Source organism: Podarcis bocagei, assembly GCF_964188305.1.
Source record: "Podarcis bocagei genome assembly, chromosome: 12".
Classification (NCBI taxonomy): Eukaryota; Metazoa; Chordata; class Lepidosauria; order Squamata; family Lacertidae; genus Podarcis; species Podarcis bocagei.
Genome location: NC_138137.1, coordinates 42001321 through 42022040, shown reverse-complemented (window position 1 = coordinate 42022040; position 20720 = coordinate 42001321). Strand labels below are relative to the sequence as shown.

Sequence of the window (20720 nt, the reverse complement as noted above, 5' to 3'; positions counted from 1 at the left end):
GGCCCACCACCCAGAAGGCCCTCTGCCTGGTTCCCTGTAGCTTCACTTCTCAAAATGAAGAAACCGCCAAAAGATCCTCGGAGATGGATCTCAGCATCCAGGCTCAATGATTGGGATGGAGAAGCTCCTTCAGTGGACTATGTCCCTTGCACACAGAAGGTCCCAGGTTAAATCCCTGCCGTCTCCAGGGAATGCCCCCTTCTGAAAACATGGACAGCCTCTGCCAGTCAGTGCAGACACTATTGAGCTAGACAGAGCATTGGTCTGACTTGGTATAAGGCAGCTTCCTATGATCCTAAACTATAATACTGATTTACCCAGATTTCAAGGATGCCTTCCCTTTATAGTTTCACTTTCAACACTAAACTTTTTTTCCCCTTTTTAATTACCACTCAGGTTTAGACTTTATGATTTTAATACAGATTAAGAAATTCCCCAGTGGATGTTCTTGCACATCACCACACTAAATACTTCTACTATAAAAGAAGAGAGAAAACAAGATACTTCAAAAGAAGAAGAGTTTGTTTACCTTTCTTTAATTGACATAGTTTTGTTGGACGCGTCAAGGGTGTCCTCCATAATTTCGGCTTTGCTCTCCCTGGAGTCTAGTTTTCCCTCTAACAGCTCAGAGGTTTCCTGCTGTCTACAGGATCCCGCAGCCACAGACTGAGAATAGCTCTTTGTTGCTGCTGTTCCCACAAGTTCTGAAATTGGCTCATCATGCTCTGAGGGGTGGGGGTGGGGAGTTTAGAATTAGTGCTTAATTGCAAAAAAGCAAAAACCTGCAAAACACATCACTCAAACTGACAGGTAACTTCTTTGTTTCGTATAATGAATTATACAACCCAGGTTACAAATTAGGTGCTTTCCACCACAATGATGGATTTTTCCCATGCTTTACAAAATTACAGTGTCACTAGAATTCTGTGGCTAGAAGAACTAACCAAGAGTCAGTGATTCAGAAGGAAGGAATTGTAGAACCACAGAACTGTAGACTTGGAAGTTTGGGGAGTTGGAAGGGCTGCAGGCTTAGCAGAATAGCACCTGCTTTTCATGCAAAAGGTCCAATATTCAGTCCCCGTCAACTTTAGATAGAGGAACCAATGGTTTGGCTCTTTATAAGGCAGCTTCCTTGAGTCCCTGTGAGTTCTCATAACTCTCCAGTGCAATGAAAATAGATGTTGAGTTTCTTGCATCATTTGCAAGATGCCAAAAATCTGACATCATACGCATGTGAATGTGAACGCGCATGCACACACAGACCCAGGTGGCTTGGGGGAAATGGTACTTCTGGTTATTCATACTAAGAGATTTCATTGAGTCCCAATGTAGCATGCTAGTGTATTGGTCCTAAATGATGCAGTATACAATGCTAATGTGTTTCTTCCACTGAATGCCAGCACTGGGGAAGAGCAAGATGGAGAAAGAGGCAATTCTCAAGTTTCCCAAGGAACACATTTCCAGAGACTATGCTGTCCCCAACTCAGGTAAAGGACTCAAGCGAGAATGCTCAGGCAAAAGCCCTCGCCTTTGTTGAATCTTAAAGACATGTCACACCACAGTTCTGGTCTCTATCTTGTATAATCCGACAAAAGCCACAACAATGATGTCCAAGTCATCATGGAGATGAGTGGTTTTGTACACTCAATTAGCATTGCTAATCTGTCACAACAGGCCTCCAAAGACTACAATACCCCATGTGCCAAGTCAGACATCCACTTCCACAAAAAGCATCTGTTGGGTGGTTATTTGAGGTTGCAATGAAGGGCAAAAAAGTATGCCTCACTACCACACAATAGACATGGTCATCGTCACACTTTACGGTGTATGTGTGGGTGCGTTGTTTACAATTAAGTGTCCAAGGTACCAATCAGCAGCATTAACAATGGCACTCAAGATGTGGTTGTGGAAAATGGCCTGTTGCATCTCGCCGTTCCAAAGTGAGGTTGTGGTCTGAACAGAATTGCCTTTTCTGTACCGCAGAAAATATCCAAAAGCATTCAGGAATCCATTGGATTCAATAAGCCACCAGGGTATACCATCTTAATCAGTATATCACCCCAGGAGAGGGGGGCAGTGCAGAGTTCTCTCTCGCTGAAATAAACGACCACTAGTAAATGGTCCAACTATGACAACAGGGTTACTTCAGTGTCTCTTCCAACCATGACAATATGAGACAGCCCCACAGATGTCCTGGAGGCCATGAAGCTGGCCCAAGAGTGGTCACAGTGTGAAAGCTGTTATCTCCTACAATTAACAACCTGTGTTTTTCCACCCCATGTTAATTATTTTTAATACAAGCATTTACCAAAAAAAACCCATAACCCTTAGCGAGCGACAGATGAGGCATTCCCCCCTCCCCCCTCACAGAGGACAGAATGCCTCTTAAGCTAAAAAGCTTGTTAGGGACACCTGTATAAACAATGGTCCCCGCCCCCTCTTCATAAACTGCTTCAATCATCTACAAATTTATGCCATCCAAACCTTTTAATTAATTGCTTTTAAGAACTCAAAACAACAAACAGGCTAAGATTTCTTTAAATTGGGTGGCAGCACACACTGAGGCATTTACCTCTCTGCAGGGTTGATCTTGCCACAATTCCTTCATATTCCATCGTTTCCTCAGAGGACTGGCCTTTGACTTCCCGTTTATTCTTCAGAGTGTCGCTGGCGAATTCCTTTTGTTCAGCAAGCTGACAAAGAGGCTGTGGGCTAAACAATTCCATGCTGCTTTTTCTTGGGAATGCATATTTCATCTCTTTGTTGTAGTCCTCCGTTTTATCAGGAACAGGAAGCGGTGGCTCTTCCTCAAAAGAGCTTCGCTTTCTCACAGCATTCTCTTCACGTTTTACGAATCCCCTGGGCTCTGTCTCTTCAGGCTCCCTCGACTGCCAGTTGCTCTCTCTCAATTCCACCGAAGGCTGCCACAATTCCGTTTTCAGGGTGTTTTTTAATGAAGTATCTGCGTTTTCCGCTGGAGAGTGGTATCTGAAATCAGGTTTCCCAATCTCATTCACCACCTCGTCTTCTGCTGGCTTCACATGCAGATCCTTACTATACACCGGCGACAATGCAGACACCATGGTTGACACTGACGTTACAATAGTAGGGGACAAAGGGGCAATTTTCCCACTGTCACTTTGCACCTGTGGAGCAATATAAAGAGACTTAAAAATTAATAATTCACAGCCACAGGTTTGGTAGCCTGCAATTTAGCTGCCACACCCCTTCAGATACAGAATGAGGGCTGGCTAGCACAAACAAAGGTTCACGTTTCATATGACCAGCGAAAACGAAACAGAAGTGATCCCTCTTTCCCAAGCTTTCCATATTTTCTAAAGCTGCTTTTCATTTCCACAAACAGCTCTTCCTCATTAACCTACCACAAAATATCAGCTAGTATGTTAAGAGCCCAGTGGTATATTGGTTAGAGGGCTGGAGTAAGTATCAAGGAATCATAGAAATGCAGACTGAAATCTCCACCCAGCCATGAAGCTCCCTGGGTGTCTTGAGCTAAACTCTCCTCAGTGTAACTACCTTACAGGGGTGTTGTGAGAGAAAACTGGGAGGGTGGGGGAAAAGAACCACCATCTATGCTGTGCTGAGAAACTTGGAAGCAGAGTGTGATACAAATGTAATCTGTAACAAATTAGTTTTTGATAACTCATTTTTCCAAAAAAAAATATTTTACAAATGCTTTTGTAGGGTACATATGTATTATACTCAGGGGGCATTTCCTCGACATTCCAATTGTACAGTTCACCTATGGGCATTACTTACTACTTTGTTCTCAGCCTCTTAAGATACAATTTATGGAACCTACGCATTCCCCTTCCAATTCTTGCTGAGAGAGTGAACTTGCTTAAAGTAAAACACATTACAGTTACCCTCACAGGTATAAGGAACTTAATCCAACTAGAGTTATGCCGTCATGAAGCAACAGCATATCACCCTCTGGAGAAATATTATGGCATCAAATGCAAAAGAAAAATAGACCTGCCACTCATACTGTTTTCAACACTGCAGACTAGTATAATAAAATTGAACACAGGTGGGTGAAAATCTATATACATGCAACTCTTAAATATAAAACAGCACCTCAAACAGTATTAGCATCAAAGCTTTGAACAACATCACAGCTAATGTCTCCCTTCTACTTGTAATGCTATCTCCCCCCCAGGCAGCAGATGGGATTCGTTGCTTAAACTTGCATTATGGAAAGAATCTGCTGTACACTGGTGCCTAAAACCCAATGGGGAAAGTTCACTAGCCAGTAAACAACTTTGTAATTAAAGAGCAGGTGTGTAGCTTGGGGAGTTCAAGACCCAGTGTTACTCCTGGATAGAGAAGTGGCAGCTGTGGCCACAAGTGTTTTTGGCTAGCTTAGACTACAGTCCTGGAGAAGGCAAATCTTGCCACAGTTACACATACCTTGTTTACATCCATATAATATTACTGTAACGTGCTGTACTTGGGGCTGGCTTCAAAGTGCTTTGGAAACTTCAGCTGGTGGAGAATGAATCAGCTAGGTTGCTGACGGGAGCCCAGTTTTAGGATCAGTGGTGCAACAATAAAACTACTAGCACATTTCCAAAGCTAAGAAGAGTCTTGTATGGTTGCAAATTGGATGGGGGACCGCGTGTTGAGATTCCTGCATTGTGGGGGTTGGGATGGACTAGAGGGCCCTGGGCATCCCTTCCAAATCTACAATTCTATGATTCTGTGATCAGTGTATCTTTGCTGGCTTATGGTATGTTTCACAAGGCCCAATTCAAAGTGCTGGTTTAAAGCCCTAAATGGTTTGGAAGAAGAACATCAAGAGGACTGCCTTCTTCCAAGATTCAGGTAGGTAGCCATGTTGGTCTGACGCAGTTGGGGAAAAAAACTTAAAAACTGTCCAGTAGCACCTTATAGACCAACTTAGAACAAACTTAGTTGGTCTATAAGGTGCTACTGGACAATTTTTTATTTCTTTTTCTTTTGCCTTCTTCAAGAAAAGACTATCCACATGCTGTGACTGACAGGGGGCCAGGCTCTGCATCCCACACTCCAAAAAGAGGTGAGATAGTTGGGCTCATGGGAGAAAGCCTTACCAGTGGTGGCACCTGAGTTCTGAACACACCCTTGCCCTGGGAACCTCTGTCCCTGCTTTCTATAGGAAAATGACAACAGCTCTTTTCCAATGACCCTTTTGGTAAGATACTGTTTTAAGTATGCTCTTCAATGAATTTTGCAACTGCTGAGTTTTCATATGCTGCATATATTGCTCATTTCATTAGATATAGTATTGCTTTTATTGTTAGTTGTTTTACTGTGATCATTTACTGCCTTGCAGGTCCCATTTCTGGGACAGAAAAAGAGGGAACATATATTCAGTAATTTTCTGAGCTTTTTATTTTATCGTGTAAAAGTGTTGCAGAGTTGAAAAACGCAAACTTCAATGGTGAAAAATCAAGTTAAGCTAACATAGTCTTCAACAAATGTAGCATTCCAGATTCAGATTAGGGAACTGAACCTAGGATAGCCCAATCACTTGTGCATTTCAAAATTTGGGGAATAGTGGTGTTTACCAGTCGCATCCTATCGGCAGTAGGATTTCTATTAAGAGACTACTTATTACCGAAACTGGGGGGGGGGGACCCCTCTGTCTTTAAACGACTACTCAAAGAAGAAACCAAAAATCATCACGAGTGCAATGATATAAGGGCTTGGACTTGACATTCAAATATGAAGAGTAATGGCAACTGCAGTTTAGGTTTTACTCTCAGGCAAACACAAATAGAAGCCTTCCAAATTGTGGCATTAGAAAGATGTGTCTTGTCTGCTTCTTGGCAAGCCATTGCCTGTACATGCTGTGACAGCAGTCACACAGCTGCATTAATAGCAAGGAACACGGTGCATCATTCGATGACGACTTGCACCAACATTCTATGGAGACTTAACTTGGGGTGGCTAAGCCTGATTGAACTCATGACACCTAACAACTGCTGAGTAAATATGCCCAAAAATCGGCTGCCAGAAGAAAATATCCTGTATATACGTACCTGCTCAACTTCTCCAAGTGTGACAGGCTGTGTCTGATAACGAGCTTTTGACCTCCTTTGCCTGATATCCCCTCTGCTCCTTGTGGAGACTGCCTTTGTTATGGGTTGAGATAATTTGTTAAATAAGGCCATCTTTTCTGCCAAGCTCAGGGTGGAAGAGTCTGGCTCCCCAGACTGGTCTTGCTCAAGGGCTTCTCTGGCTTCCTTGATTTCTTCTTTAGCCGATGTCTTTTGGTTCGCAGATGCCTGCAGCCTTAAAAGTGGAACTGAGAATCAGTACTGAGAGCTGCTAAGCAGTTAGCAGTCTTGTAGTTTTAGATGTAGAGAGCAAAGTACGGGGTGGGGTGGGGTGGGGTAATCAGGAAAGCTAACAAACAAAATGTGTTGGCAATTTGACTAAGCTATGAAATCAGCTTTATCAAATCTGTCTGAAGAACTACAGTGGTGCCCCGCAAGACGAATGCCTCGCAAGACGAAAAACTCGCTAGACGAAAGGGTTTTCCGTTTTTGCGTTGCTTCGCAAGACGAATTTCCCTATGGGCTTGCTTCGCAAGACGAAAACGTCTTGCGCTTTTTTCTTAAAGCCGCTTGAAGAGGCGCAGTTGCGACGGACCGTGCTTCGCAAGACGAAAAACATCGCAAGACAAAAAGACTCGCGGAACGAATTATTTTCGTCTTGCGAAGCACCACTGTACTAACATAAAATAGCATTTTGCGATTTGTTTATAAATGCTCCCCTAATGGCACTGCTTGCAGACTGACAACTAAAAGAGTCGTCCTGGTGCCAAAAGGATGCAGTTGTACGGATGCAGTGAACTAGACAAATAGTCCACACTGCTGGGGTCTTAAGTGTTCTGAACTCTCTTCTTCACTGCTTCTAGTCCTTACATACGCATCTGTGCATAGATTCCATATTAATGTGCACAGTGGGTCTTAAAGGAGCCACACTGCACATGTGGGAGACAGACATCCAAACATCTACATCTACAGCGGGTACCCCTCTTTGTAGGGATATCCACCTTCTTACCTCACCCCCCCAAAAAAAATTTATATAACTGCTTGATTGTTAAAACAAAACAAAAACCCAAACCTCAAAGCGGTTTACAAAAAGATTAAAAAATAAATAAATCTTGACTTCCCTTCCCTTCCCTTCCATGGGGACGAAGGTCCCTGAATGTGGAGTGAATTTACCTCCTGCATTAGTATTGCATTGTCTAACTTTTGCCAATCACAAAAGGGAAACAGGGGGGGGGGAATCACCTCAATACAGCAACACCAATCCACACAAGAAGGAGCAGAAGTGGTGAAGCCAACAGTTCCGTAAAGGGTCACCCAAGCCCTGCATGCATTAGCTTGTTCGCAGACAAAGCACACAGCAATGGCACCCTTACATTGTCCTCTCTCTCTCTCCTCTTCTACAAGTCTATATTCACTGTGTTAGTTCTGGGCTGTAGGCATGTACATAGGGGACACACAGGGAAGACTTGATGTGGAGCTGCTCACACATTGAGGAAGGGTCATAACTCATAGGTTATGCATGAAGAAAGCTCCAGGTTCAGTACAGTCATTGTAGACAATTAATAAGAGAGATGCGACCAATGACAGCTTCCTACAGAACTACATTTCCTATGTTCCATATGCCCAGATGGCCAAAACCAAGAGCTGGGAGATATTCCTAAAGACATAGTCACAGTAACTTTGGCTGAACCCTGTTTAGAAGACAAAAGTTACAGTAAAGTGCTTGCAAGAGGCGATAGGGAGGATTAGAACAATACCATGGCACTATTGCTCTATCATCAACCTGTGCTCTCTCTTGCTTGGCTTCACACATCTGTTACATCTTTCCTCTTCGACTATAATGACATAGACCCTTGTTAGTTCCCAAGAGAGGAAAGAGGTTAGGAAATATACTGAGAGATTGCGGACCAGACTAGAGGAACAGAAAGGAGGAAGACAACTCATCTACATTCCGAAAGCCAGAGAGACATGTGGATGTTCAATAGAAAAAGGCTATATAGCCTGAAAGTTCTGGGGTATTTAAATGTTCAAGATTTAAAATCCAGAAGGATAAGCCATGTTGGCCTGTTGTAACAAAAAGCTAACAAAAACAAAGTGGTATAAGTGAGTGCCCTCTGTTAGCATACAAGATTCATATCTGACTTTGGGTCACAATAAAACAGCTACCCTTTGAGAAATCACAATTCTCCTATGGTTTTTCTACAGTGTTATTTCCCAATGCTGCCTTTTGCATCTCTTAACTTTAAAATCACAAAATGCAACAGAAACAAGCAAAGAAATTTGTGCTTACACCTATAGGTGGTGCAATTTCTCATCCTTCCATTAATTCAGCAAATTGTTAGAAGTGGAGAGAAACAGAGGAGGGTGCAAGTTGCGGTATCAGAAAACACCTGGCTTTTTCACTTTTATTTGAGACACAACAAATGTCTTTGCTCAGCTTTTTAACATGCAAAGTTCTTCTGCATTTGAGAAATGCACCTTCTAAAACAAGGCAGTGCACTTAATTGGAAAGCTCCTGAATCAAACACTCAACAGGCAAAGAAGTCTATTGTTCTATCAGTCAAACACAGAAAGAGGACAAGAACAAACGACGTTCTTAAAAGTTCCACCAAATTGCTTGGAACACTTAAGACACTCGGGTTTTATGGATGCATTTGCTAGCAATGACCCTTGTGCTCCCTGTAACATGCAAGTCGTCTCCCCCAGTACCTGGTAGGATGTACAGTGCTCTTAACTACAGTGGGATTAGGTATTCTTGCCACTATAGAATGGGTATTCACAGTACGTAAGGCAGGGATAGGTTCACTTTAAAAAGATAGCCAAGGGAAGGAAAATGCACAAGAAGAGAGAGAGAAGAGAATAGCATTAAGAAAAAACATACAGTTTGAACCACATAAACAAACCAATAGTAATTCCCCCCATTTAAAATAATTGGACATTTTTTAAAATAAAATTGCATTGTTGATCCCATAAAATATTTGAAAGAAGATGGTCAAGGACATCCTGATTTTCTATAAAACTGAATCATTTTCATATGCATTTTACTTTTTTTAAAATAAAATAAAAAATCTTGGCTGCAGGGCAGCAACATTGGTGCTCTGAAAGAAAGTTACAAGATGTACAAAAGCACTGGATATAATTAATTAATGTGATGATGCACAGGTCTAGAAGTCTTCTAGATTTCTTGTAAGATGCAGCAGCTTAATTGTGCAGGGCTCAAGGCAAGAAATCTGTTTCACTTGGCTTATAAGCCAGAACTGCAATTAACTCCTCCCTTACCATCTTTCATCTATTGCTTCATAAGCTTATATTGCTCATGCATTTTGTGTTGCTCCATTATCCCTTTCCTCCAAAAGCAGCTAGAAAGATATTCCCTCTGGCATACATTTCTCAAGGAAGCTATTCCTTAGCAACAAGCCCTTTTCCTTATTACCAAGCCATAGGCACTTAATGAATGGGAATTTAGAGCTCCATTAAAAAAAACACAACCCAGTGGAATAGCAGACCTAACACATTTCCAAGACTTACGTAGCTGCAATGACCACTTCTTCGGTGGTAATGGGCTGTGTGCGTGACCTATCCTGCATTCGCCTTAGCCTTCTTTCCACCGCAGAATTCCTTGAATGTGGCTTCGGAAAACTCTTCCCGTCAAACGACTTTTCCATTTCCTAGAACCAGATGCACACCAGAACCATCAGGTTAACGGAAAGGAAGACTCCCAAATCAAGAGGGTGATAGGCTTGTCGCTCAGTTCAGAAGAGGGTTGTACAGTGGAACAAAGGAAGCTGCCGTATACTGAGTCTGCCATTTGGACCATCTGCCATTGGGTCCACCTAGCTCAGGATAATCAGTGCTGAATAGCAGCAACTCTCTAATGTTTCAGACAGGGGTCTCTCCCAGTCTTCCCTGGAGATGCAATGGATTGCCTTTGGGACCTTCTGCACACAAAGCAGATGCTCTACCACCTTCTGTGACACCTATGCACCAACTCCCAATGGCCACACTGGCTGGTGATTGATGGGAGCTGAGCAATGCCTGGATGGCCATAGCTTCCCCATCCCTGCCCACTCACTCATTTGCCTCCTACACACTTGTGGCCCAACTCCTTCTAGTGCAACACATGAAGCTGCTTTATACTGCCCTCAAGCCAGTGGGGGCATCTAGCTCAATATTGTCCACATTGACTAGCACTGGTTGTTCAGGGGTCTCTGCCAGCCCTGTCCGAAGCTTGAACCTGGGACACTCTGCACGCAAAGCTCTGACACTGAGGTGTGTCCCTTCTGCAGACTGAAATGGTGAGGGAAGACAAGGAGGACACTTACCCTGAATAGCAACCTCTTTGCCGCAACACTCAGCTTGGCTCGCTCGTCCACTTTCTCCTCATCTACAGATAATAAAGAAGATTACATTACATGACATATCTTTAGATAAATCCAAGATATTCTCAATTTTTTAACCCCCCCCCCACACGTAAATAACCCAGGAACACAACTGACAAAAAGGTACATCAAGAAAGTGAAGGTCTGTTCGGTTCTGGGCAAGACAATAACATCGCTTTTTAATGAGCATCTTAGCTGCAGAATGTTATATAGTGCAATTTTAAGAGAGTCAGAGAATTGCTCTTTCCTGGCAGTTGTAAGGGGTTTCATATCCATAATTTTCAGTCAAAAGAGGTTATATTCTGGTATTTGTTTGTCATTTATGCTGAAGATAATGAAACTACTTACTTCCTAGCCAGAAGATCTGAAAACCTCCCTTGTGACCCAGAAAACCTGCTTATTTTCTCCATTCCCTGGTAACACTGCCTTCATTTATTCTCCCTTCCTATTGCCTCTTTTTGTGCTGTTATCTAGATTGCAAGCCCCTCTGGGCAGGGATTCATTTCACCTCTGAGGCTGAGGGGGAGTCAAATTTGGTCAAGGTGTCACTAGCCTGCCACTAAAGGCTGATAGGTAAAACATGAAAATTTACCCATAAAAGAGCATGGCGAGAAAAAAAATCTTACCTTCAGGAGCTGGCATTTCTGGACTGAATACAGACCTATGGGGATTTTACAAAAGAAAATATCATTATGAGTTGGAAATAAAAATTGCAATAAAAATCCCTAAGCCTAATCTGGTTCAAGAGGGACAGCAAATAGGTTGCAAATGGGGAAAAAAGGTTTTTCAAGTTACAATAGTGTTTCATTTACAATGACCCTTAAAAAGCAAGAAGGCAAGCAATGCCAGCCAGGTGTAAGTTGCATGAAGGAGAATGATGTCAACTAAAATAAAAATAAAAGTAGTCAGAACTTCAAATATTCTGCCAATGGTTACACACAGCACTGACTTTTGGCTTAAAGCCTATGAATTGTTCCCCTTTCACCTTAAAACATATAACATAAGTAAATGTATTTCTGCTCAGAGTTGTGTGATAAACAGCCTTTAGAGTAAATATTGAACTTTTTATTTCAAAAATTAAAAATAGACACCTTGAACTACATTGCCACCTTATCTGAATTAATATTTATGTTGAGTTGCATTTTTCCCAAAGACTACTTTTATTACTGCCAGCTGTCATTCTAAATAATGCTGCTCCAGTGTGCTGTGCCATACAAATGCCTACCTATCTGTTTCCTTTCGCTCTGCTGAAGTTATAGGTTGAGTTCTAAATCTCTCGGAAGTCTTTCTACTTTCCCCAGGAGAAAAATAGCGTCTTGGCCTCCGTGACCCTCTTTCGTGTTCAGCACTGGCAGACAAATCAGTACCTGATGTTGGCATCTCAAACTGAGATTCACTTTTTTTTTAAAACCACATCAGAAAGTGCAAAGAAACGAAACAAAGAATTAGGATGGGGAAAGAGGGAAGGGAGGGAGGGAGAGAGAGAGAGAGAGAGAGAGAGAGAGAGAGATGAAGGACAAATATAAAGCATCCCACCAAATCAGTCCATTATAAATCACTCTGCATGCTCCTGGAAAACCATGCATAGAAAAGTAAAAAGTCATTCCATTCCAGCTGCCCCAACATCAGAACTTGCACTAAGCAAGCAGAAGCACAAACGAACAAGAGAATTCAGGACAACTCCGCCTCCAAGACACACTAGATGGGAACGGACTCGTGTGTTTGAAGTGCTGCAGAACGCAACTGATGTTGAGTTTGGGGTGCTATTTTATGCCAAGGACGTGCAAGTGTCACACCAAATTAAAAAAATATATACACATATATATTCAGAAACGTCACCTACAGTTCAGGTTTCTTGCAGGCATTGGCAGTTTCCAAAAAGGCATTACGGAGTTGGGCAACAGAGACTTTTGTGTCAACCATGGCAATCTCACCATTGGGGATCTTGGCTTCAGTGCTCTGAAACTCCATTGCATTCTTTGCAACATGCTCCTTACTTTTAAAAACTTCTAATTTAGGTGAACCACTATAATCAGAAAATGAGCGAGTAAGGAGCTTATGCTTCCCTGGAGTCTCTTCCCGAGCCTGAACTCTCCCTTTAGCACTCTGTAGGTACACAACTCTTTCGCTCCTCTCAACGTTCTCCTGAGTCTTCGCCTGAGGTCCAGGCATCCATTGCATACATCGCTCCAGCTCTTTCTCAGGTTCCACGTTCCTTGGCTGGCCAATTGCCAGTTTCTCAAATTCATCTCCTCTGCTCAACCTACGGTTCTCTGAAGTCAAAGTTGGCTGCCTTTCCTTCTCTGCCTCCAAACTGGAGTAAGTGAGCTTCGATGAAGATCCATGATTCTGATGCAAGTCACTTCTTTCATCATCCATCTTCGCATCTTCTGGGAATCTGGTTATGAACGCTACATTTGCCGGCCCAGGGAGGTTATGAACAGGGCTGCTTTCTGGTTCTTCGGCTGCCACCGGTTTAGCTATATGAGCGATTCCAGCAGGCTGAACATAGCCATGTGTTGGTTGGCAGGCCAAGCCAAGAGGCTGATTGGCAACCCTATGGAAAGCAGACGTTTCTGACTGAAGAGGCACGAAATTAACAGGCACTGGGCGAAACTTTCTTTGAGTCATAGTGTCTGCTGGAAGTTCAGGGCTTGAACGGGCACTTTCCTCTTTCACCAGTTTCTCTCTAACTTTTACTCTTTAAGAAAGAAAAATGGATTAAAAAAATGTGGGACAGTTGTAACTAAGCCAGAGAGGAGGGGGGAAACACATGCACCTAGTTTGGGGAAATCCAGCAACATTAAGTTTTAAGCATCAAATTAAACCAGACTAAACTAGTGTGGGAAATCTGAGAACCTTCCTAATAAGTGCCCTTTGCCCAATCTGATGTCAGAGAGGATCAAGACATGGATTTCAGCATAGTCATTTTTCTGTCCACTTCTATTTTCGTGTGATGTGCTGAACAATTTAGTCAGCTGTGTTCAATTGGCTGATGAGGAAGTGCAATTAAGTATGCCCAAATGAAGAATAAATAGAATTTGGGTTTTCGTCTAGCTACTTATATTACTAATTTTTTAAAAAAAAAAAATCCCAAAAAATAACAACACTGGCACTTGTCCACCTTTACAGTGGAAAAAAAGGGTGGCTCCCTTAACATGTTTCTTTTGTTACAAAAAAAAGCAGCTGAGAACACATTATAAGAAAAACATGTAGAAAAAAGAGAAATACTCCATTTGAATTATAACCAGTGAGAAAATGTTCTAAACAGAGATGGAGAGCAGAGGCAACTGAATCTTGACATGTAACCTGAGAGCCAATACTTTTAGATATTTGTTTTATTTGTGAAAGATTCATGCCTCTACCTTTGCAAAATGCACAAGAAGTGTGAAACAGAAAAAGGGAGGCTCCCGCTTATGTATGTTTTGCTGAAGTATGCAGCAATTTGAAAGTGTGCGCACCATGAAAGGGGGAGACTGTATTTTATACTCTGCTTCCGATACCTTAGAACAAAATATATCCTAAGCAGAGGATCTGAGAAAGAAATTCAAGTGTAAAACAAGCCGTGATCACCTGACCAGGAGCCAGTACATCTGCTCATTCACACTAAGTCATGTTTTGGTTTAGTGTTGTGTGCAAACAAGGTATATATGTTAGAGAAAAAGGAAGTGGAGTGTACAACTGATACCAAACTCCTTGTTGGATAGGGCCTCTCAATCATAGCTGAGCCTATTCTATATAACATTTGACACATTACCTTTTTAAAGGAACTGTTACTAATAGCAAGTGTTCATACACCACATTATTAGCAAACCAAGTTCTCATTTAAAGTATGTTGCACAGCACTAAACAATCAGAATTTTGCTATAGTCTGTTTTTAACCACCGGATTTAGGAATACTTCCTTGCCTGCTCACTAGAGACCCACTTTTTGGAAGGACAACTCATCCCTTTATGAGAACTACTTTATGTAAACATGCAAGCTGCTCACAGCTCCAAAGACAAGCTAATGTATTAACTATACACTTTTTTGTATCTTCACATTCAGGGAAACCACTCAGTAAGGGGCAAAAGTTTCTGCATTCAGTGCTTGCAACATTTCCCAGGCTAGTATTCTGTTGCACTTCAGATTGCAAGGCAGGAGAAACAGGTTAATGACAGGCCAAAAGGCAAGACCTGAGTTTAGCCAGTGCCACTATGTTTACACCTGTGGAGCAAACATTAAGGGCATTTCTAGTGCTTCCTACCAGAACATCAATTAGTTGTAAGTGACAAAAAGGAAGACACATAAATTGTCCAGCGGGTGGGGAGGTGGGAGAGAGGGCAGGGGCAGAAGGAAAGTTTCATTAGAGCAGAAATTAAAAACAGAAATTGTATTTTATTTTTTTATCCACTGCCATTAAAGGGTGCCAGCGACATTTGTTAAAATGATAGTGGGGGAAGGAAAAGGAGAAAGGAAGTTAACAGTCCAATTATTATTATTTAAGCCACACAGCTGCATGGTAGGATACCTGGAGGGCCAGCTGATAAGTGAAGGTGTATCCCCATCCGAATCTTTCTGAAGAAACCAATCAGGTTTTGTTTTCCCTGCACTACTATAGAAAATAGAGCTTCAGAATTTTTTTCTGGCAATACGTCAATGCATGCACACACAACCCTCCTGTTTTCCCCCACTTCCTTAAACAGTTTCTTCATTATTCACTGAAGGTATTTGGCTTATAAATGTAAGAGACAGGCTTGTAGCTTTAGAATAGCTGCGTGTGAATACAACTAGGAACATATCCACAATATGCGCAGAAAAAGCTAAACCTCTCTTGAGACAAATATGCTCTCAATACAGACTGCTACTACACCCAGATGTGGATTTTTTTGGTTTTTTTGTAGCTACACATTCAAATCATTTTTCTTCTGGTTCGATATTTAATGCAAGAAAATATTCCTAAGAAACTAAAGTGTAACATGGTCAAATTAACAAATGATGCATTGTCTTAATGAAATTAGTTTAGACCTGCTTTTTGTTTGTTTAAAGAGAAGTTTATCCTGAATTTTCATTTTAAATGTAGGGTGAGAAGTTATATTGAGAGAAAAGGGAAAGTTATAAAGAGATTTAAAAAAGAAGTCAAATAAACCTTTTAAAAAAGAATTTCATTGAAACATCTATTCTGATGCCTCACCCCATCGTATAACTTCTCTCGGTTCTTTTTTTTTTTATTTGTATTTTTTCAAAATAAATGAACTTGTTCATAGGCTTTAAAGAACCTGGACTTGGTAAGCCAGATTCAGAAGCCACTTACCACTGTTCCTGTTTTAGATGTAACAGGAAGCTATGCTGAACTGGCTTCCTAGTCTGTTTGCTCATGTGAAAGGAAAAAGCAAAGTGACTGCAGGTTCAAGCCGTTTGGGCAAATCCTGGTTTATAAAGCCAGGATTTGATTGCATGAACAATGCCTTAGTCCTTCATTACTTCAATGAAAGCAGTGAGAAATGTACAATAAATCAATATTTAATGGTAATGATTGAAAACTGCAAGTTTTTATTAAAATGCACACATTAAAACCCTAGCATCACCTTGAAAATTTGCTACTTCAGACCAGACTCTTGGAATAAATACTTGTTCCTGACACTGGTGAAAGGCAAGTTGAGTCAATATTCAAAGTCAGCCACAAACTGCACCAAGAAACTAGGGGGGAAAGGAGGGAAGCAATGACACTGGAACCTTTCCCAAACATCAGCATTCCTAGCCCAAGAAGCTGCCAGGATCTAGATAGGTATGGAAGCTGGAGAGTTTGATGCCAGAGTGAACTAGCTTAATCTTTATCACAGAGGAGCTTTAGCTAGAGTCACAGTGACCTGACATGTAGCCCAAAATGGAAAGAATGAGGAAGCTGGCAGCATTAATCCCAATGAGAGAGACCTGGTCCAGATCTGCTTAATGTACTCTGCTATTTTGATCTATGCTAAAGCTCCAGAATATAAAAGCATACTTTAACTTGAAATAGTGAGTTCAGTTTCTGTGTATGCATATGCACACATGTGAACGTGCATATGCATGCACACACATGTACACTTTTTGGAAGAATGTGTGCAAAAGACGCAGGTGCAATGCAAAGAACTAAATATAAGGAAATACTGGGAGTGAGTTTAACACACATATTCTCTGGGCCCAAAAGGCAAAAATGAAATGGTATTTCAATAAGACTAAGTAAGTTCCATCTCTAACTACATTTCATTACTCTTATCTGTACCTGGAGTGACAGGATGTCTACCTCTTTCATGGTTTTCCCCTGCATTGTTCCCAACAACATGTTCACCTGTTTTGATTTTCAGGTCAACAGCAGGGAAAAGGGAAACATTGTTTCCCTCAAAGTCCAATTAAAGGTCCAAACATTTGCCTTTCCTTGGAAGGCATTTGCTGCCATTGTTTGCCCTATCTGCTGTTGTGCCCAATTAAAGACCTTTTATGCCCAGTGATCGCAGTCAATCAGCAATCACATAGTAAAAATGATGCTCACAATGCTATAGAACCAATCACGTTTGGTTCATCCTGATGTAGCCATGATTCTTGAATAAGCAACCACTTTCATCTGTTTTAACATAAGAGCAGCTCTCCAGAATTGGACCAAAGCCCAGTATAATCCAGCACCCCATTTCTCACATTGGCCAGGTGACGCCCATGGGAAGGTCACAAGCAAGTACAAGAGCTTGCTTCTTCATTAAAAAAGAAACCTGCAAGAAGAATTTTGGCGTACCCTTAATAAAAATCTCTGCTCATATACAGAAGCTGTTGGCTGAAATCCCTTGGAAGAACGCCCTTTACCCTGGATACTGATACTTTTAGTGTGGAAAAATAAGAAAGACAAGTTTATCAAAGGAAATACATGTTGGATAGGAAAGATCCTAGTTCTGTCTAAGATGGAGACGCAAAGAGCCATGATTGCTCTTTGAACTTTGCAGGAGAGAAACAAAGGAAAGATGCCTCCTCTCTCAAGGTGAGACTGAGAAGGAGGGGGAAGTAGGATTTTAGGTCAGCAACCCTGACAATGCCAGTCTAGCATCTGAACAGTTTAGATCATAAAGACAGACTGGGAAGCTTGGAGGTTCCTCTATCTACTTTCTCCCCATGCAAATCCCATCAGCTGCTACATTACTGCATAACATAGCTGTCAACTTTCCCCTTTTCTTGCGAGGAATCCTATTCAGAATAAGGGAATATCCCTTTAAAAAAGGGAAACGTTGACAGATATGCTGTGTAATTACATAAAATGTAAGTGACCCCATGGAAGCAACGTTGGAGGAGGTGGTTAGTAGCCCTGTCACCCCAGATACACACAAAGGGGCCCTAAAACCCTGAAAAACCACCACAGATATAATTACTTTCTCTTCATACTTCATTGGTACAGAAATTTAGATAAATTGCATTGCAAGCAGAATAGGCAAAACAATGACCAATTAAGAGCCATCACTTTTACCTCATCTCTGAATGCATGATAAAAATTAAATTCAAACAGGAAATGAAAATTGGGCAACTGCAGAACAAGTTGGGAACTTAAAAGATTGCATTTGTTTGCCGCCAGTTTTAGGTCGATATTGAACATGATGAATTCTGAAATACATGATCCACTTCAACTGGGCGAACACACAGCATTTCTTCCGCCGATGGCAAAGGTGGTGTTTATAAAACAACATTTTAAAAAATCTATAGAATCGGGAAGATTGCAGAACTCAACACTGAAACTAATTTTTATTCATGCAGCCAGAATCTTCCCTTGTCTTTAAAAAGCTTCCCAAGGGGGCTTTCATTTAGTGGGCTGAGACAGGTTTCATTTGAATCTAGGTCAGGAACATATATTGGAGGTTGGGTTGAGAGACAGACCTTATTACAATCTCTACAATGTAGAATTTGTTACAGCGTCCTTCCAATAAGTCTATGTATTTGAATGTGTGACACTGCGAGCTACTTTGGTTGTTCCCTTCTCAATATTCAGCTTGGATTGATCTTTTTCTCATTGGTTTACAGTGTAACAAGGGCACCATTTGTGGTGGTTGGTCCTGATCAGCCAAGTTTGTTAATACACATGTAAAGCAATCAGCAGCTGCCTTCAAGCAACCTGTCTCTGCAGCAGCAGCAGCCTTTATCATCCAGTGTGGCTCAGCAGAGAGGCTTTCACAACTGTGCTCACCTCCTGCCAGTCACAGGCCTTCTCTTCCTCTTTTTCCATTAAAGTCTGTCTTTGGGTTTAAACTGCTCAGCAATCTTCTTCTCATTCATTCTCTCTCTCTCTCATCACCATCAGTCAACATATTTGCCATGACAGATAGATGTGGGGTTTTTTATTGTTCTCTCTGTCCCATAATCTCTCTGAACACTCCTTGAATATTGAGAGGGCTCGGGCCCCTAAAAAAAGACATGGGGGGGGTGGACTTCTTTGGCTCCTAGGAGTTGTTGTGCCTGCATTCAGACATCCCAAACACCACCACAAGCAGCCAGTTATGTGGGGCAGAGATACACACACACCTGCAACACCAGAACACACTTTAGCTGCCCTTGATGTTACTGGGAGTGAGAAGGGAGAAAAGGGGACTTGGCTGCCATTTTTTTGGAGATGGCCATGTACTTAATAAGGCATCACGTGCTTTTGACGGTATGTTGTTTGCTGACAGAAAAATGCAACCTGAAACCCTCACATTCACTCACTACGAACTGATATGCCGATTGTCTGAAATTTACATTGGGTTTTATCTGTGGTAACTGGAGGGTCTGCAGAATATTTGTTCTCCCTCCTCTCAAAATGGGTAAGTTCGTTTGTAAAGGTATTTGCCTTTTTAAAGACTCAAATGCTTTTCAGAATTCTTTCCCTCAATCTGTCCCCTATTTCTGCACTGACCTCAAAATTTTAGCAATTCTATTTGTACACCAGTACAACACCACCTGCTTTCTCGTTGGATTTCAACCATTCTTTCAAAGGCTGTTCCAAACATACAATCTATGCCATGCATAGATCTGTCTTGCTTATTTTTTTCCCTTCCCAAAATCCTATATCCAATCTTGCTCTTATTCCTGCAACACTAGAAGTGCACTGTATGTGTCACTGTACTAACTCACACCTCTTGATGGGTAAACCTTGTGCCACTTGCTTCCTATCCAGTTTTCCCCTTATTGCCATCATCACCTTCTAATATTAAGACAATGTGAAGTCCTTGGAGCAGGTACCAAATACCAACAGTTGCTGACACTCTACAAAACAGCGACAGGAACAGCGTACTTACCCTAATCTGCTGTCGCTGAGGGAATGACTTGGTGAAGCTAGCTGCTTTGGTGAAGAAAGGGAAACCCTGCGAGTTTGCTTTGGTGAACTTGGCACTTCACTTAGGGAGGAGTCATGGCCGATATATGAGAAGGATGTGGAATTCTCTGATGCAGAGGGTAGATCGTGTCTGTTGCAACTAGGTTCTGGATCTTCCCTCTCATTGTCCTCATTCAAATGCAGTTTTTCCCTTTCTGGAGAACTTGCCCTCTCAAGCACATAATTTTCCTTTGACTCCAAAGAAGCATTCCTCATCTCCTTAGTCTCTGTTCTCGCTGAGTACAGAGAACTATAATCTTTACTTTCATCCTCATTTTTCTCACTCTTTGGTACTCTCTTTTCAGCCACTTCTTGATCTTTCCTTGCCCTGGTGTATTTGGATAAATATTCTGAGTCCACATCCGAATCTATCGAAAGTCCGTATTTCTCAGCCAGCTGACGCCGTCTCTCCGCCTTGTACCTAGCTATCCTTTCCGCTTTGGACTCGGGTCCCTGGGAATCCATGACTGAAGGGCTGTAAGAAGGTGGCTTTGTTTTTCCTCCACTGGATTCTGCTTGGTATCTTGATCTAGGCTGATTCTCTACTGAGGAATCTGAAGTTTCTTCTTCATTTGATCTTCCTATAACAACACAGAATAATTATAACAGGCAGCTTTCCTAGTTTCTCTCTTTTTAAAGAAGTCCTACAAAGTTGTAGGTATTATCCTGACACTCATCCACTTCCGGATGACTTCCTTCCAGATGTCTTAGTATTCAACACAAGTTACAATGTTTGAGGCAGACATTAAGGAATCTACGGGCAAGTCTTTGGGCTTTCTATTCTGTCTCACTGTTTGCTAAAGAGAAAATGAAAAAAAATAGGCTAGGGTGATGGCTTGCAGAGCCTGTAAATAGCCTTTGCCTCTGTTAATGGTGTTTTGGGTTAGGGAGCTCCCCACAGTTTGGTTAAAAAATGTCCAGGGTGGGACTGTGCAT

At 41.8% G+C, this 20720-nt stretch overlaps 1 protein-coding gene across 16 annotated transcripts in view; it reads right to left on the bottom strand.

Annotated features, from left to right (window-relative positions):
* The window catches only part of SVIL (supervillin), a 151961-nt gene that overhangs the window by 42390 nt on the left and 88851 nt on the right, over positions 1-20720 (bottom strand). For 9 of the 16 annotated variants that reach the window (XM_081164071.1, XM_081164072.1, XM_081164070.1 and 6 more), the window contains 11 exons: positions 19708-20365; positions 14952-15035; positions 12285-13142; positions 11667-11837; positions 11068-11102; positions 10385-10446; positions 9591-9730; positions 8772-8867; positions 6045-6297; positions 2573-3146; positions 530-725 (listed from right to left, as the gene is read on the bottom strand). In XM_081164071.1, coding sequence (XP_081020197.1) covers positions 530-725; positions 2573-3146; positions 6045-6297; positions 8772-8867; positions 9591-9730; positions 10385-10446; positions 11068-11102; positions 11667-11837; positions 12285-13142; positions 14952-15035; positions 19708-20365 — 3127 coding nt within the window. The remainder of the gene's footprint in view (positions 1-529; positions 726-2572; positions 3147-6044; positions 6298-8771; positions 8868-9590; positions 9731-10384; positions 10447-11067; positions 11103-11666; positions 11838-12284; positions 13143-14951; positions 15036-19707; positions 20366-20720) is intronic. The other 7 variants (XM_081164080.1, XM_081164076.1, XM_081164077.1 and 4 more) reach the window with 6 other exon arrangements.